We start from the raw sequence: 19,303 nt of genomic DNA, 5'->3' as shown, positions 1-19,303 counted from the left end.
CAAGTAGGTTCTCACTTACAATGAATTTGCTTTGGTTGTTGGTGCATATATTAAACATGCAATAAACACAATAAGAGGAATTTTGATAGGACAACACCCAAGAACTTAATTATAGAATGAAAAAAAAAACAATAAAAATGCAAAGATACTTTTAAAAGGTTATATGACAACAACAGCTGTTTCAGAATACGCTGTGCAGGATGTGCATAATATAAAACAGGGAATAGGCAAAAGTAACAGTAGAGCACATATGTGCAGTGTGTCCCAGATGTGCGTTAATGTAACACATATAGGACATTTTAGAGTGTGAAGAAAGTATGGTGTGTTGCAATTTTTGCAGTTGCTTTCTGTCTCTCCACTTCAAGCCTTGCATATCAAACTTTGCAGATAAAATGCAAGAATGATATTTACATAAAATTCCGAAAGTATGACCTATTGAATAACTATATGTAGTGTAATAAAATGGAAGAACTGGACAATATTTGTACAACAACAATTGCAACTTTAAAATAATAATAAAAAAAAAAATAGTAATAATATTTATAAAAAAAAAAAAAATAATAATAATAATAATAATAATAATAATATTTATATTTATTATATAATAATAATAATAATAATAATAATTTAATAATAGTTGCAAAGTTGCACTTGTTTGTAAGATTGCTATGAATTAGTATATAAATAAATGAATGAATGAATGAATGAATGAATGATGGGTTCTTTATACTTTTATAATTGCGTCTGACTTTGGGACGCGTCCGCCTGCAGGACCCAGAATCCTCTGCGCTGAGGCAAGATGGAAGAACCCAGCAGCTGCGGGAGAACAATGTTTTGGCTCTAGGTATTGAAACGGACAGCTGAGGGTGAACTACGCGAGCCAAAACCGCAGGTCATGGTCCTGCACCGGTAAGTGAGATCCACTGTATCCGACTTTGGGGGCAGAGTCGGTCGCTGTGGCGGTTAAACTCCTCGCACGGGACAAACAAAGCGCGGCGCACCAACGTTAACGTTACCGCTAGTTAGCTGCTAAGTTAGCTGTCTCGGCTAGCCGGACGAGCATCATTGTTCGCTGGAGTTGTATGGGCCGTTTGTTATGGGTCACGCTTGTGTTGTCGCCCCATCACTTACAGTCGGTTCACCGTCCAGGAAACGAAGCTAACAACTTGGAGAAAACAGCCAAGAATAAGTATCAACCAAGTAAGATTAGTCGTGGTTGTTTTGTTCTTTAGGCTCAAACTAGCATTCGTCCTTGATCATTTCTCCAGCTCGCTGATTTTGTGTCTTGTGTAACGCGAGTGTTCAGTGATATCTGCCGATAATTCTTTAATTTCAGCCAAAAAGAAGTGCAAAACTAACTTTGTTAACGTGTTTGATTATGGGCCGCCTTTCCTTTTGCTTTAGCTAGTTTTTCTCATCACATTTGCTCGGTTCTTTGGTGTTGATTAAGCGCACGTCTGCTGCTGCTGTTATTGCATGGCCATATTAATTATTGCCTGATCCTGCATCACAAAGAAGGGCCCCGCAAGAGTGGTTAGCCCAATGGTTAGCTAGGTAGCTAATTGCATAGCGAACAAGCTTGGTAGTTTTTCCTAAATGTACGCAGACCACGGGGCCACTCGACACACAGTTTGTATCCTAAAACACGTGAAAGGAAGATAAAGTTCGTCGGAGTGGAATAAGTCTGGCTTCTCTTATTAAAAGTTGGCTTTGTGTTAGCTCTGTAGGTTACTGCTGCTAGCTCACCATCAGAGCTGAAGGCATTTGGCAGCAATCAGATGGCACTCATTAGCTGGATGGGTCGTTCATGTGGTGTCCAAAGATAATTGTAGAGTTTCAAATTATGATCAAAATACATTTTATATAACTTCATAAAAAATATACAAGAAAACGTGCTTCAATGAGACACATCTTTTCAAAATTTGGTCACCTAAATAAATGGTATTTGATAATAGCTAATGGCGTTTAGCTAATTTTAACACGTTATATCACCACTCTCTCAAATATCTGCATTAAACATCATCCTCAAAACTGTTACAAAACAAGCATTTGTTTATGCAGTAGCAACATAATTACACCAACTGTCTTTCTAATGCAGTCTGTGTGCACTCTCATTGGCAGATAAGCTCATGCAAATAGGATGACTGGGTCAGACAGGCCCATCAAACAGATTAACTCACAACTTCAATCCTCTCATTCCTCATCTCATGTTGTGTCTGGCGCTGCAGCCACATTGACCTTTTTGCCCTGTACAATACTGTACAAGTACACTGTAATCAACCAGAGAGACAATTTGATACGCTGTAGTTCCAGTTGTGTCTGTTTTGGTTGTTTCCACTTGTCATTGTACCAGACTGCAGCCCTTTTGTTGACCCACAAACCATCCATTTTAATCCGACTAAGCGCCCAGTTGTTAGATCAGAGGCCGTGACACTGATTCCTGAAGACCGAGCTTAACTGGCTTCGTAATTGTTGTCTGTTGTTCGTTATTTGTGTGTATCCTCCCAGGCGAGGGGTGTTCAATTAGAATTTTAAGAGGTCCAGCTGCTGAAGTCTCCTCCCAGAAAAGGTCCAAATCTCATCATATGTAGCCTAAATTTAATCCTATGGCCTAACCCTACATGAAATATGATCAAGAAAGGTGCTGTCAAGTTTCAAAGAGTACTTTTTATACAGACACAATTTCCTTGTATGGCTCAAACAGCAAATAAAACCACAAATAAATGAGTTCTAGCACAGTGGACTACAATAAAACAAGGTCAGTTCCTCTAAATGAAATTAGTTAAGTTTAATTAATTTATAAAAAAAAAAAAAGTGCAAACAAAGCTTTGAACAGGCCCTATTTTCTTTATTTATTATTTTTTATTTTTAGTCATTCATTTTTTGTTGAATTATACCTTATTTTCCAGTACTTTAAATCTGGACTTGAATGAGGTCAATGCCATTCTCGTGCTCATATGTAGGTGGTCATTAGTTGAGCCTGGCTCAGTACTTGGTTTTAATGTACACAGGTTAAGCTCAATCCTGTCATCTCTCTTACATATCTCTTACACTGTTGTTCTCTCAAGTCAGCTGTCGAGGCATAGCAAACAATCTATTTGATTAGCTCAGTTGAGTGAAGCTGTTGCCGTATCACTGGATACGCTACGCCTAAGCTGGTCTATAACTTCAGCCATTGTAAAAAAAAAAAAAAACGGAACTTCATGGTCATGTGTCCACTTCTGATAGAACCGCCACTTGGTCCAGACTGGGCTCTCTATTTAGTGATGTCTATCCTAGACTCATTGCTAGTTACAATGCCCCCCTTAAAGTAATCTATTACTGTTTTACCATTGACTTGTGCTGTTTTTTCCCCTCACAGGATGCCACTTATTGCCACCCCGTAGTTTTCCTGCCCACCGGCATCCACCATGAACATCATTCAAGACAAACTAGGAAATGAATTCCTGCGCTCTAACGGGAGCATGGACTCCAATTTCGGCCCCGGCATGATAATGTTCAGCCACCTCCCGCCGGTGACCAGCTTCACCCGGCTGGCTGCCCATTCTGTCATGCAGGACCTTCCACCACAAGAAATGATCCTGAAGAAGGAGCGTGACTCGCCTGACTGCAGCATGGGCACCCAGGGTGGCCGCATGGGGTGTGTGGGGGTGGGAGACTATGTTCACACCATGGGTATCAAGCAGGAGAAGATGTCAGAGCACGATTATCGCCTGCCAGTTTATCCTGGAGGGATGGGGAAGAGCACAGAGCTGCTGGAGGTGACAGTCAGTAACAACCAGAGCCTGCTGGTGCATGACCTCAACATGGGCAATGTGAGTACCAGTGTGAGCAGGAGTTTGTGTCTGACTAAATGTCTATGCTTGAGTTTAGAGCTGAAACAGTTTAGTTGATAAGTAGCCTTATAGAAAATTTATTGAAAAATATTTTTAGAAATGATTAATTGTTTTCCAGTGTGAGGTAGGGCTGGGCAGTATATTTATGTCAATATTGTGATATGAGATAGCATCTTTTATTTTGCATGTGGTTATGTCACAAGTGTTGCCTTTGTTTTGTTTTTACAGGCTGCTTTACATGAAGGTGATGTAAATTTCTGAATTTATCAGACTGTTCTAGCTGTCTTTACCCACAGAGTAATTATATCCATTGTACTGATGGAAACTCATGAAAGCACCAAAGGTCAACCCTGAAATAGTTTGCCACAACATCAATATCTAGTGCTAGTATTTGGTTAAAAATATTGTGATATGGGGCGCCCAGTAGCTCACCTGGCAGAGAGGGTGCCCGATGTACAAAGGCTATGTCCTTAACGCAGCCGCAGGTTCGAGTTCGACGTTGGCCCTTTGCTGCATGTCTCCCTCTCTCTCTCCCCCTTTGACTCTAAAGTCTGTCCTATCAAATAAAGATGAAAAAGCTTCAAAAATAATATTTAAAAAAAATTATATTTATTGTTATATTTCATTTTCTCCATATCACCCAGCCTTAGGAAAGATTTGCTGTTTTGCTCCATGTTATGACATTGTAAACTGAATATATTTAACTTATTTATCAATGATAAATTATGAGCAGATTAATTGCTGACAAAAATTCTGGTTAACTGCAGCCTTAGATGAGTGATTATGAATTCACAGATAAAAACATTATCCTCTTCTTGCAGGTATAGATGCATACAAAGAAACAGTAGTAGTACATGATCACTGAAAAAAATATTTCACACCAACTTCTTTTTCCCTCCAACCTCCCAACAACCCTGCAACCATCAGTTACGCGCAAATGTAAAAATATTAACATATCTTAACTCAAAAAGGAATATAACCAGAAATCACAATCAAAGTTCTTGTGAAAGTGAAGATTTTGCTGCCTGAAGTAGTCCAGGCATCTTGCCCCTCCTGGTTCAGCTCATTTTTATGAGCTAACTGCATTGTCAATATATCCATACATGCAATGCACCATTCCTAAAAAAAAGAAAATATAGTGCTATCCATTTTTTTTTCCTAGCAACCATTTTGCTGCAATACATCGAATTAGCCATAATATTCTCTTAGATATGGTTAGGTACAGTTTAGTCATAGCTTACTTTTAAATTTAAAAAAAAAAAGGTGTTTAAAATTGTTTTCATTATTGTTTGATAAACTACAGTAACACAATCAGTGTTGAATCTAACATGAATATTATATACCCAACCCCAAAAAGTTCACTTAATTCTGGATAATTTCATATTAGTTGTCCCCCAAAAAATAGCCCTGCTGTGTTGTGAAGCAGCTGATATTTTAAAAGCCTGAGAGGGAGGAGCCTGAGAGAGGACGGGTGCAGTGGAGGAGCTTATGTGAAACTGTTTATGGCGACATAAATCTACTGAGGACTTGAGATGCAAAATATAAATGAGAGCCCCCCCTCCCCTCCCTCTGTTACTCTTTCTGGGTAGAAGGGTGATGTCATCCAGCCTCAGCGTGAATGAAAACGTCCTGGCAAGGACACAGCTGTCTTGTTTGAGCTTGCACTTCATTTCAGACGTCTTTTGTGCTCATTCAAATAGAAATACACACAACCACACACTTCTAACAATAGCCCTGCATCAGAGGTCATCTGCGCTCTAGATGCAAGTTTGTTGAGAAACAGAATGAATTATTGTCTTCACAGTGCCATATTATTAAAAATGGCCTACTCAGAGGATAATTTTAATTTTAAGAATTTATTGTAACATAACACTTGGAGCCCGCACATTTAAGTGTTTTAGTCTGGCTCTCAAGGTTATTGTTATCCTTAGGAGAGTTGTGTTGATGAGATAAGCCCTTCAGTCTGCATTTTTTTGTTATGCTTCCAAATTTTTGTACTTACTCTCAAGCTGATGCCACTTTTGTGACTAAGTAGCAGTTGTTCAACCACAAAGCCAAACTGCTTAAGTCAAAGCTGGACTCATAACATTTTTGCTAGACTTTCTCCCATTTTTACCCTGACCATTGGGCTGATTTTGAGAACAGCAGGTGCACCCACATTTACCCTGTCAGCCCCCATATGGCACTGAGGTGCAGTATATTCACTGGGAAAGAAAGGGCAGTCTTGAAAGGTAAACAGAATGCAGAAAGGGGCGGGGTCAGGAACCCCTTTTCTTTATTCTTGAAAAAATACCCCACACAGATAGTATGTGATGAAGGCTAGTGAAGAGTTATACATCTGAATGTTTGGTTTATTATGCGAGGTGTTCAGTTTGTCTGTTTCTTTTGGATAGGTGATGAAAGGCTTTCACGCTGAATTACAGGCTGCTTATGCAAAGAGAGGCCATAAATTATAGGCATTGTTATTTCGCCCACTACAACCAGCTCTTGCACAATGAGTTTTCAAGAGATAATTACTGGACATTGTCCAAGTGTTTTGCTTATCGGCATGAGCAACCAACATGAACTTGTTTTCGTGATAGTTTTTAGATTTGAAGGCCCTTAACCTTCAATCAAGTAATTTCCGTGTCGTGGCTCGCTCTCACGGCCCTCTCCATCTGCCTTTGTCCTCGTCCTCACAGCTGCCGAGTCAGTTAGGAAAGGAGCCCACTGGGAGAAAAGGTCGAAGGTCAAATGGTGATGGGCAGGAGGGTAAACCAAGAAAGAAGAGAAGCGAGGCAAAGGTTTGTCATATATTTATGCATCTGTGAAAACACTCATATGTTGCTATTTTAAGTCCTCACCAAAGAGCCTATCATAATTGCACTTAAGCAAGTAATTATGAAGATAAACAAAAGAGGAAAACTATGTTCATGCATTTTTTAAAAATCCAAAGTAAACACCATAACATTCCTGTTCTTATTTTTTGTCAAATAACAATTACATAATGAACCTAATCTGTAGAACAATGCAATAATAATTTCCCTCAAGCTATTTTCTATCACTTAAAACACTCAATGTGTAATTTTGTTTAAATAAAGTCTGTTTTAAATGTTCGCATGATTAAAAAAAAAAAATCAGCTTTTCATGCAGATCTGTGTTACCCAATATGAAGTGATCATTTAAATGCATTCTGATGATACAGAAGACAGCTGCCTGAATCTGACCTTTGTGTTTTGCTGTTATTGTTTCACAGCAATCAATGATGCTGGATGCAGATGGAAGCAGCCTGTCGCCAGGAACCAAGCCTCACATCTGTGAACACTGTGCTGCATCTTTCAGAAGCTCCTATCACCTGCGTAGACATGTCCTCATTCACACAGGTATGGTAGCGTGCAAATATACACCACAGGACTCATTTTTTTTCTCCTACAAATGCTTCTTTACCCTTTCTTTACTTTTTTTTTTTTTTTTTTTTTTTTTTTAACAATAGACCATTCCAATCTTATTATCATGCCAGCTTTAATTGCTGCTTGCACAATAAAGCTGCACAATAAGAAACATATGGGACAAAGTTGTTGAACATCACAATAACAATATTTCCTCTGATAAATAAACAGAAATTAAAGTGACCTCAGTTCTGCCTTTATGCTGCTTTTAGTATACTGCAAAAAATGAAAAGAAATTATTTCCAACATTCTTTTATTGAACAAAGTCAACATTAAATTGAACACAAAAATGACCAAAAAAACCCCAACAAAAATTTAAAGTGCAGTTTTCTACGGATACTCTCTTTCAACAAACTCAGAAATCCATTAGTGCACCATCACAAGCTTTCACTGTGTGTTTATCGTGCAACTTTACATTGCATTGACAATGAATAAAAAACGATATCTTGTGCAGCATTATTGGACAGATTTTCTAGCGTTATCTTCAGATGTTTCTCGTTGTACTTGGTAGGAGCTCTGAAGTTATCACGTTTTTTCCCATAATATTTAGGTTGTTTGAAGTCAGCTGTGGCCTGGTGAATAACAGATACAGGGCTGCCCACTGAACATTAATTTGAATTAAAAAAAAGCTGAATCACTGCTCCTTTTCTTTGCTGCATCATTGTACACAGAGCATCGCAAGATAATAGCATTGTCGGCTGTAAACTTTTACAGAATGTTGTCTCAGAATCATCTAACTGTGATGCAAACTCAGGACTCATTTCCGTTTGCTGCTCTGATGCGCTCAGCTCTGACGCTGAATGTTTGTGAAGTCTGCTAAATTACTTTTGAAGCAGACGCTGATACAACATCTTCTGCTCCCGTCCCGTGTTTTCATATCACAGAAGATGAACACAGACATTGAAATGTGAGTCTTACAGGTAAAACATAAACCTAACTTAGTCTGTTACAGGAGTTTCATATGGGGCAGCTGCTCTGCTGGGGAGCTGATGCTGTAAGAGAGAAGAGAATAATATAATATAATAGAATAATATATTTGTCAAATTCTTAGATGAGATGTTATGTATAGTTTATTAAATATCTGTAGATAAGTAGCTTCATCTGCCTGAAGTACCAGCTCTGAAAATCCTGATTCAGGTACAGTTGTAACCAGATGTACACCCTGGAACATGTACCACTAGAGAGAGTAAAAAGTCCAGGACTTACATTGATGGTTACCATGAATGACTGTGCTATGATGCACAATTGAGTGTTATATTTTTTGTTTAGTGCTGACTTTTAGCCCGACTCCCCCAATTTTCTGACTCGACACGGGACTGATGTCCTTATTTCAGAATCACTCTTGCTTTCTTCATCTAATCTTATTTGTCCCATTTGTGTAATGAGTCAGAATGATGAGCTATTACTTGTAATTGCTTTCGTCACAAAACTGCCAGAGTTCAGTGATTTAGAAAATTGATTTTAGAAGTGGAATATCAGCTAGAGCGCTTGCTCTCTCAATCACTTTATTTACTTCGATTTTTTGGCTTTCAAAATGATGAGGCATCTGCTGTATGGTTCATTCTAGTCCCTGCTTTTTTCATAATTTCTTGTATAAATGTGGAAAAATACTGTGTAAGACTTTCATCGCAATTGAATTCAGGTATGTTGTAGAAAAAGGTTTTCTAAATCCAGACTTCTCTGTAGGATTCTAAGATGTAATCATGCAAAATGTTTCATTTACCTGTTTTTGAGAACAATGAACTAGATATACATATCAATGTTAGAGTAAAAACACTATTTCAGAGGACGAGTTGAATCAATGGCACGAACACCTGAGAAAAACAGGGCAATCTACTGTAACTGCCATGCAACACATACTGCTTTTGGTGAAGAGTGTGTCATGTGATTGAAAGGCATTCATTTGTACAGGTGTTAATAACCATCTGGGTTGTGTAACATTGTAAGCGTATAAATCTCTGTGGTTTTGTTTCAGGTGAAAGACCCTTCCGATGCAGTCAGTGCAACATGAGTTTTATTCAGAAATACCTTCTCCAGCGACATGAGAAAATCCACAGTGGTGAGTAATTAACGACAACCGTCCATATCTGATTCAGTGTGTGCGCCATCATGTGCTTCTATGACAACTAACCATGAGCAATGTTTTTTTTTTTAATGCAGGAGAGAAGCCATTCAGCTGTGATCAGTGTAACATGCGTTTCATACAGAAGTACCACATGGAGAGGCACAAGAGGACTCACAGTGGAGAAAAGCCGTACAGATGTGAGACCTGCCAACAGGTCAGTGAGCTACTTAGAACCCCGATTGTCTAATGTAATACTTTATATATCATGAACTTCAAAATTTATTGAACTTTTTCGTTTGTTTGTTATCGTCAGTATTTTTCTAGAACAGACCGACTGCTTAAGCACAAGCGAACCTGTGGAGAAGCCATAAAAAAGGGTCTGGATCCGGGGATGATGGACCTGGGTTGTGTAGACTTGGGACATGGCAGCTATGGAATCACTCAGGGAAATGTTGGGAGTACTGTGAGGAAGAGGGGAAGGTCCAAAAATTCTGGAGAGGGAGGGGAGCGTAAGAAGAAGAAGGGGGATGGAGGAGGGGTGAGGGTACCAGACATTCATGAGGCTGTACCTGGAGGCTACAGCATCCATGATTACTCTGTGGAGAATCAAACGGTGTCTTCCTCTACTGAGCCAGGACCCAGCATGCAGCAGGGCCACCACGGCCGAGCGCCAAAGATGGCATTCAAGAAGGCAAATCGTAAGAGCCTGGATAAAGTGGATCTGGGACAGGCCAAAGCAGGCTCGTTGGAGCAGAGTGGGGACATGGATGGTCTTGGCCTCATTCAGGGTAACGGGGCTAAAGTAGTGCCCACCAGCAGCAACTACGACGACGCCATGCAGTTCCTCAAGAAGAGACGCTACCTTCATGCAGCAAACAATGCAAACTCATCGGGGCCGGCGGTGGCTGGAGGAGCCAGCAGTGAGTATGATGTCGGCGTTGGTCACTTGTCTTCCCAGCAGTCTGTGATTCAGGGTGTCGTTTCCAGCGTGATGGACAACGACGCACCTCTCAGTCTCGACAAGTCAGGGATCCCAGATGAGGTGCTGCAGAGCCTTCTCGACCACTACACCCAGAAACCAGACGGCTCGCACCATGACGTCCACTTTGACATCGGTGACCATCACGTGGAGCTCCACCCTGCCTCAGCAGACGGCCCCGACATCGGCCAAAACGCCGACACCCCCAGCCCATCTGGAGACAAGACTGTCATGATGCACGAATACTCTCGCTTCCTGCTGCAGGCTTTGGAGCGCACCAGCCACAGTGCCAGCTTCCCTCTGGGCCCCGGGCCTCCCGTCTCAGGACCGTTCACCAGTTCACACCCGGGGAATCCCCTCTATGCCGACAAAAACATCTACACAACGTCCCCACTGGAGTGTGGGTACGGCCAGCCGGTGGCTTCGCCTTCGCTGCCCTCCTCTGTGCCAAAGTCTCACTTTGCGATGCTGACGAGCTCCTCACCACAGCACGGCTTCCACCTGAGCGATCTGGAGGCCTCCACACACCAGCAGCTCACCCCCTCTCAGGAGCTCACTGACCAGATGGAGAAGCAGCACTCCTCCACTCCCCCCTCCTCGTACCAGACCAGCCCATCTGACCTGAGCAGCCAGAAGGACCAGCCGCCGAGCAAGAATGGCACGGTGGTCTACCCTCTGGCCTCCTCACAGGATCTGGCCGCTCTGGACCCCTCCAAGCCTTCCTACCAGATAGAAAACTTTGCCCAGGCCTTTGGCTCCCAGTTCAAGTCAGACGGCCGTGGCTTGTCTTATGGCACTGACTCTAGCGGGGAGGTGGATCACAGGATACGTACGCCTGTGTCTGAATTCTCAGGGTATAGTAGTTTGTTATCTGATGTCAATGAGCCAGTAAGTACAGGTTCCAAAACTACAACAAGCCAAAGCTACAGATGAGAGCCTGAGACAGAGAGAACACTCGTTCATTTTTTTAGTGCTTCTATGTTATTATTATTATTATTATTATTGTTATTATTATTTTTTTAAGTGACATCTTTCTTTTGATCATACTGATGCTCTGTTTTTGTGCCCACTCCTCTCCCCACAATAAGCCCGCAAGGCTTTCTGCAAATGCAATTTTTATCCGTTATTTTTAAGTTAAAAATGTATTTACTGTTTATTCTCGTCATACTAGTGGCATTAGGTCAGGTCATTAATCATGAACTGAAAGTACTTTTTAAATAAGTGTAGAGTAGCACCGGACATATTTCTTTTACAATGAGCTGAAGTGTTTGAGCAATCAACGTTACATTTGTAAAATAATAATGAAAATAACAATGATGGCAGGGAATAGCCCAGAGTTGAAATAGCAAAAAAAAAAAAAAGTTATTGTCTGTTACAAGGTTAAAAGTATTACTCAGGAAAAAGTGGACAAAGGAGAAGCTTACAAGGTGCAGTGAGCGCTCTTTTTAGAAGTTTGCGACTTCAAAGAGGATTTTTTCTTATGTTTTATTACTTGTTGAATGAGTGTGACATAAACAGACTGCTGCCAGCTCACTTGAGCACTGAAAACACTTTCTACTTGGCTATATAGAGATTATGGTACTTTCGTGTCAATGTGAAACTCATGTTTTCTTCAATAAGGGCCATATATATATCTATATATATTTATAAGAATATATATTAATGTAAAATAACAGATTTAATCATTCTGGGGAACTGCCAGTTGAAGTAGAGGAAGAATGAGGGCTGGGTTGGGGGTAAATGTTGTCCTTGGTATATTTTTGGAGAACAAAAGTGATGTTAGGGCTTTTCTTTGGCCAATAGAGGTTGCTGTTGGGCAGCGGTTGAATGGCCTTTCCCTCTTCCTGCCCTCCGCTTCTTCCTCAGTTCTCTTATTTCTTTAAAAGAATCCAATTAGCACTTTTGAGCCATTTTTTCTTACATTGCGTAAAGTACCCCGTCGGATCAAGGAAGCTCAGACGTCAGGAGTGGACTGGCTTTTTGGCAGACGTGTTGTTGTTTGGGCATATGCAGATGGGGTTTCTAGGTTGAACATATTCTGGGTGTATGATGTTAATACCCTTCATTGGGTAGCATGGTTTTCTATGGGGATGGTGGGGGGCGCAAAGGGAGGCAATGGGAGGGAGGGTGGGGTTGATATGTGAACATGGGATTTTTCATTAACATTTTCTCTTTCTCCTTTTAGGGAGGGTTTAGATTTGGGAGGGAGGGGGGGCTTTTAAACAGTAACATTTAATCGGGATAATGTAAATGTAATTCAACCTCTAGTTTTAGTTTTGACTTGTTACCCAACGTAGAAGCTTTGCATTCTTATTGAATTTGATGACAAACGTGTTAGTGATCAAGTATTTCTTCAGCTATTACCGAGAGGCAGCCACATGCATTACGAGCAAAACAAGTGGCTGACCAAAAAATTTGTATGCGTTTAGATATTTCACGTGTGCTGGCAGTACCGAGCGTATTTGTCCCATTAGAAATTGGGTGCCTATTCCTGAGAAGTGCAGGTGCAAGATATTGTCTAGTAAATGTTAAATGTAATTTCTTGCTGATTTTTAAGTGTATTTGTGCTGTACTATTTTTTTGTAATGACAACAATAAGTACGCTGTCTTCCATAGCTGCAACTGGCCTTGAGTGCTGGAAATGATATCACTCTGCTGAATGAGTCTTTAAAGCCCTTTACGCCCCGATGGCCTGTTGTTTCAAGCAATCATTAAACATGGCAGAGTGAATGCAATGCTGTAATATCTTAAATAATCTGTTGCCATGCTGAACGGTTGAGGCGTAAACAAGATTTTGCCTCGCATATACCTCATATCACAGTAAACCAGGGACAAAGGAGTGACGGTTTGGTGTATGTAGCAGAGATGCTGTTTGTAAAAAAAAAAAAAGAAAAAGGAAAAAAAAAAGAAAGGAAAAAAAAGTCATGTTTCTGTGTGACTAATTTTAAACATTTGCGTACATGACATTTACGTGACCCACTAAGACATCGTTGCTTCAGGGTTTCTGTACGTCTCATGCCAGTGTTCGGTCTCTTCAGTTCGACCTCATCTCTCCTCCAGATCTGATTTGCCACATTGTTTCAGTATGCTTGTTGTTTACAAAAAAAGTACAAAACACTACATCTTCAATCTGACCCCTGTATAAATTTTATTTTACTATATTTCTTTCCCTTTTTTTTATCACCGCCAAATTTTGTAGCTGATGATATCTGCCATTTTTATGTTCTTTCAGCTCGTTGTGACACGTGTCACAAGACTGTACTTGTCCAATGAATTTAAAAGTGATTAGGGAGAAAACAATTAAAAAAATACTGTTATCAATAACTGTTACTGTCATCCTTTATGTGGGAAGAGTTGTAAGTTTTTTTTTTGTTTTTTTTTTATAATATCTATCAAGCGTTAAAATAAATAGAAGATACTTTATCTAGACTCTTAACACAACACACCTACATCACAATTAGCAAATAATGTTCTGTTCATAAACCACATTTTATATCAAATAATTCTTTAAAAACAGTAGCACGTTTTTTGTCCAAGAGGAACATATCGTCAAACACACAAAAAAAATACAAACAGCTGATGGCAAAATACAAACAGCTGATGGCATTTCAAAAACATTACTTTTAATCTGTCAGTTCTACCTGCATACAATAAACCATTTAAATCCATTGTTTTCTGTAATTCAGTTTCCTTCTACTTTAAACCACTATACATTTTTAGTTGAGAGTTTAATGTTTTGGCAACATACTATCTAAAGGCAGAAATAGATATATAAGAGGCTCTATATAATAGATTTATACTATAGTATTCAAGGTTTTGAGCATTAGGTTTTCATCTCTGACATGCTGTGTGCAAGCATTTGTAAATAAGACAAGACCCATGATTTCAGTAAAGGGATGAGCTTTATTGTTAATAGAATTTAAGCCTTTTACAAATGTGTTATTGGCATATTCTGTGAAAACAATTTGAATTGGTTAATGGCAGGACCCAAAACAGACAGATGTGTTAACTGTTGGACAAAGAAGACTCTAAACATGCCAAAACGTTAGTCAAATGCATTAACATGTTTACAATGGAATTAAATGGAGGGCCTGTCTGTTATCAGAGGTGTTGATAGGATGTTGTTAATGACTGCATATGATTTGCCATTCATTGCCACTCTGCATATTAGCCCGTAAGAGGCTTACTGAAGCTTAACGTAGCCGTTTTTATTTCCACCACTGGGTGGTGATGGTGTTTTAGAAGTGAAAGACTGTAGGCCTTGGTTAACAATCACCTAAGGCAGTTCAAATATGCTTTAGTGCTTACTAGTAATTGTTGTTTGGCTTCATCTTGAGATTTTATTGAAGGTTTATTTCTGTTTTTGCTCAGGAAAACATTGTTTTAACTTCATCTGTAATTTGTAATGAGTCTCTACTTTAAAATGGAGGTCTGCTTTACACGTTGTTGCACCACTCACTTGGCTCATTCATCAGCTCATTTGGGGATTTAAAGAAATGTTGCAAGTCTTTCTTTTTTAAGAGCAGGACTTAAGGGACTGTAGGGTTTACATTTGCACCTATAAAATCACATCACACCTCATAAAACGCTGATCTGTGAGCCGCTGTTTCAGGAAGCAACACAAATACTAAAAACGTCATCTTTAAATGAGTCTCTCCCTGTTCCAGTTAAGTGCATTTCCCCCCCAACTCTAGGTTTTAGCACGTACAGTACATCAACATTATTTATCTCTTAAAAGCCTTGCTCAGTAAATGTTATTAGTTATATAAGCAAAAGTTATGTAAGCAAACCATTGGGAAAATAAGTGAATGCATATATTTTGTTTGTTTGTTGGAAGTTTCATTATTTCTACACTTCTGCTGCTTATGAGCTAACAAATCAAGAGCAGGAAAGCAAAACACAGAAGACAGAAGAAAAGTAATGTAAAAGCCGGCATATAAGACAAATGTAGATATTTCAAATACAATAGAGCTCATTAAACACATCCGTATCAAAGAAATATACATTATCCAGCACTATGATATTACAAGAAGCGCCAAAGCAGAGGTTTCCGCCATCCACCATGAAAAGGCTCCATGAGCACTGCCGTGGCTGAAAATGCAAACTTAAACTTAGTTGCACACAAAAGTGATTTGAATTTCTCTTTTCCATTTCATCATCAGTGCTGGGAATCAGACTACTTCTTTAAAATGAAAAGAGAAGTGCGTTGTCTTCCTATCAATATAGAATGAAACCTGTTTTTCATGTGAGTTGTTCGCACACATGAATTTGCAAATCTTTTCATACTTTATGTACTTACTGCACACACCCAAAACCTGTGTGATTCAGTGCCAAACCCATTTTGACCAGTTAATAAATGACTGCATTTTCCATGTTACATTGTGATGACGATAAGGCAAAGGTTTCTGTTGAATTATTTCTAAACTTGGAAGTTTCTGTGCATCATCATAAGTCAGTAACGAGAAGCGCATTGTACTTATTGTTTACAGAAAAATGAGAAATTGGCTCATAAAATCTAAAATGAGAATAGTGAAGGTGTGACGTGATTTTATTAGGTAACCAAGGAGTTGTGTTGCTTAGATGGAGGCAGTAAAACAGTGGCCTACTCCTTATTCCTTGAGGTGAATGTCAAAGAGAAGATTTTGGCTGAACCCTCCACAACAGATGCTGAGTTAACTCTGTGGGAGGCCATCCAAACTGTTCGTTAGCTTTCTGGCCCACAGTGTCCCTTGTCTCTTTCTCCTTCCAGAGGATGCATGTCTGTTAACAGTGGATGTAAAAGTGACGTGAATGATTCTCTTATCTTCAAAGCTGAGTAGAGGCTACATTGGCTTGTGTTCACAGAGAGATAGAGAATAGGAACAACAGCAATAAAAAGGAGCGAGTTTTAATGATGCTGTAATATCAGTTATAATAGAGATAAATAAAGAATGCAAATTTATAGTCATGCTATTGTCTGTAGGGACGGCAATATCAGTTTGCTGGTTGGTCCAAACTGAAATATGTGACAGATTACCTTGAAATTTGTACAGATATCCACAGGAATAATCCTTTTGACTTAGACTTTCATGTCCCATTTAAAGGTCCATACTGTAGAATTTAGGGGCGTCTACTGGCAGAAGTTGTATAATGTTCATAACCATGTTTTCATTAGTTTACACTACCTGAAAATAAGAACTGTTGTGTTTTTGTTACCTCAAAATGAAATGTTTATATCTACATATGGAACCGTTCCTCTTCCACAGTGTCTGCCGTGTTGTTTCTACAGTAGCCCAGAGTGAACAAATTAAACAGCGGCTCTAGCTAAGGCAGTTCGTGTTTTCCCGTTTTCCCATTTCTGCGTCAGCCACTGTAGTTTTCTACACGCATGGAGGTTTAGTTCTGCAACCTCACCACTTGATGCCAACAAGTCCTACACACTGGACTTTTAAGATAAATTTCAAGCAGCAACCTCCGAGGCTGAAAAATGAAGCCAAAGCAGAAGTGCCAAAAACTGCAGTTCTTTGAGTGGCCACTTGAGGCTGGCTCCAAAACATAGTCAATCCCCACAGACCCCCATTTTAAAATACCCCACTTATATATATTAAAATATATTTACAGTTTTGATCTCTGTAGCTAATGTCAACACTCATGACAACTGCACTGGGATGAATTTTAATGTAACTCTAGTATACATTTTATTAAGGCCCAGGTGAAATGCCAGACTCGAGGCTTCAAAATGGCAATTCATAAACCAGTTGTTGACAACACAATAGCTATGTCCATTATCTATATTCTATGATAAATTCTAACATCTATAAACCCTTTACTTTTCACCTAGTGCTATCATCAGTTTAACATTTTACTTTATCCAGTAGGCTACTGAATGACCAAAAAGGTATAAAACTAATGCTGATTCTTATTGGCCTTAGCTGTTCTTTGTGTTTATTGCTAATTAGCAAACATTAGCATGCTTACCCCAAAATAAGATGGTAAACATGTTAAACCTGTTCAGCATTAGCATGTTAGTGTTACCATTGCGTACATCTTAGCATGCTCATGTTAACAGTTAGCTAGAGGCTCCATTCTGCTCGTCACAGAGCTGTTAGTCTGGTTGTTGACTCTTGCGTTGGTCATTTGTGTAAAATGTTAAAAATTAGCTTTTATGACCTGATGTGGTCCACTTACAACTTTTGGTTGTGTTTAATGTTCTAAAGTTTTTCTTGCTCTTTATGTCCAGAAAAATGTATCTTCTCCTCAAACCTATTTGCTTAAACCAACACCTTAAGATAAAGTTATCCATCAACAACAGAAAATAAAAGCTCATCTAAAAATATGTCCTGAAGAATGTTAAGAGCGGGAAAACTTTTCCCCAGTTCTAATATAAGATACACTTGTGTCAACACTTTAAGGGCTCTGATGTTAATCTTGATAGTTGCTATGCTGAAAATCAACACAAGGTATTGAAAAATGTTGCACTGTCCCTGAGTATTTGCATGAGATAAGAGTGAGGTCAGCAAGGTGTATTTGTTCATGCACTGCTGGACATTTGTTGTGTCTCTTTAGAGGGAGCGTCCCACAGCAGAGCTATAAAAGCTGCGCTATGGCAACATTGGTAAATATAAGATGATAGTGAGTGAATTTGCTTGGAAAATGTTCTGGATGCATATACTGAATAGTCGATAGGTTGCAGCGAAGAATAAACTATAAATGTTATTTTGCTCAGATAAAGTCCACTCCTTAGTTAAACGATAACACAATCTCAGTCATACAGGCAGAGGAAAAATACTGTCGGTATTGTAATAGGAAGTTTTGAAGTATTTAATGCCATGCAGTTACTGTAAGTTAATAGTGTTTTGCTGCATTTCACAATGTAAAACACAACACATACAGTAGAATAGTAGATATATCTTGAATCACACTGCTACAAAGTCAAAAATGTGTCATATGAGAACATTGTATGAATATTATGATGATAATATTTAGAGGGGTTTATTTTGTTTTGATCATAAAGAAGTAAGAGTTCTTGAAATTATTGTCATTTTTGCTTTTCAGCAGTGTGTTTGAAGTGTGTTTCAAATGCTTAACAGTGACCGGTCCACTTGGTGAAATAATCAATCATTCGTATGTCTCAGCTCCAGAGGAAAATAGTTTTCTGACAACAAAAAGAAAATGTTTCCTTGATAATCAGTCAGGATTGTGTGATGTTTGCTGACTCACTTGTCCACTGGACCTTCAACTGTATGATTCCAAAATTCCTAACATCACAGTATGCTAGGCGTTGTTTGATTAGACATCTTTACTGTTCATCTCATTTGCTTGCTTTTGTTTGACATGTGCAATACCCAGTTGTGTCACCACAATTAAGCAAATGATGGAAACAGTTGCCTTATAAAACAGTACAAATGCGTTTGTACATCCTTTTTCCAGATTAGGATTCTACCCTGAAAAGTCACCACTGACTGTGGAATTTTTCTGCTCTTGAGTAGAGAACAGTAGGCTACACATAAAACACAAACAAAGGTGCCAAGGCAGGTCATAAATGACCCGAGTATCAGTGTCTTACGACTTAAATCATCATTTATAGTTCTGTCCTTGAAGCATGAAGATGTGGAAAGCTCTAGCATGATAAGGTTATGCCACTCCAGGCTAAGGATCCAAACCAGGATCTTGGACCACAGCTATTCTTCAGTCATTAAAAGCTGGCTTGGGTTTGGATTGCTTATGACAGAGCTCTGGTAATAATATTTACTGATTAACTTTATAGGGTTATACTAATGCTTGACATCAGAGTTTTGTACCAGCCGCCTGTGCACCAATGAACGCAAGTTTTTATCGGACCACGTCCTCTTACCTAACTTTTGTGATGTAGAAACCGTAGGGTCTAAATTAGCAACGGGAGAAGATACGATGTTTGCTTTCTATCGTTTTTTTTTTGATTGCGACAGAGCTATGACATATTACCCTTAAAGCAAATTAACAGCATGCCAGTACTGATGCAATACCTAATATGTAA

General features: G+C 39.2%; 1 protein-coding gene across 1 annotated transcript; it reads left to right on the top strand.

Annotated features, from left to right (window-relative positions):
- The first annotated feature begins 793 nt into the window (after nucleotides 1-793).
- Nucleotides 794-11,378, top strand: znf281a (zinc finger protein 281a). Its single transcript, XM_042505723.1, has 7 exons — nucleotides 794-909; nucleotides 3,362-3,815; nucleotides 6,518-6,619; nucleotides 7,072-7,198; nucleotides 9,240-9,323; nucleotides 9,425-9,543; nucleotides 9,643-11,378. The coding sequence occupies exons 2-7, from the start codon at nucleotides 3,411-3,413 to the stop codon at nucleotides 11,239-11,241; spliced, it is 2,436 nt and encodes an 811-aa protein (XP_042361657.1). The 5' UTR covers nucleotides 794-909; nucleotides 3,362-3,410; the 3' UTR covers nucleotides 11,242-11,378.
- Nucleotides 11,379-19,303: the final 7,925 nt, after the last annotated feature.

Source organism: Plectropomus leopardus, chromosome 17, assembly GCF_008729295.1.
Source record: "Plectropomus leopardus isolate mb chromosome 17, YSFRI_Pleo_2.0, whole genome shotgun sequence".
Taxonomy (NCBI): domain Eukaryota; kingdom Metazoa; phylum Chordata; class Actinopteri; order Perciformes; family Serranidae; genus Plectropomus; species Plectropomus leopardus.
Note: the sequence above shows the minus strand (reverse complement) of the source record. Positions and strands in the feature narration are given on the sequence as shown.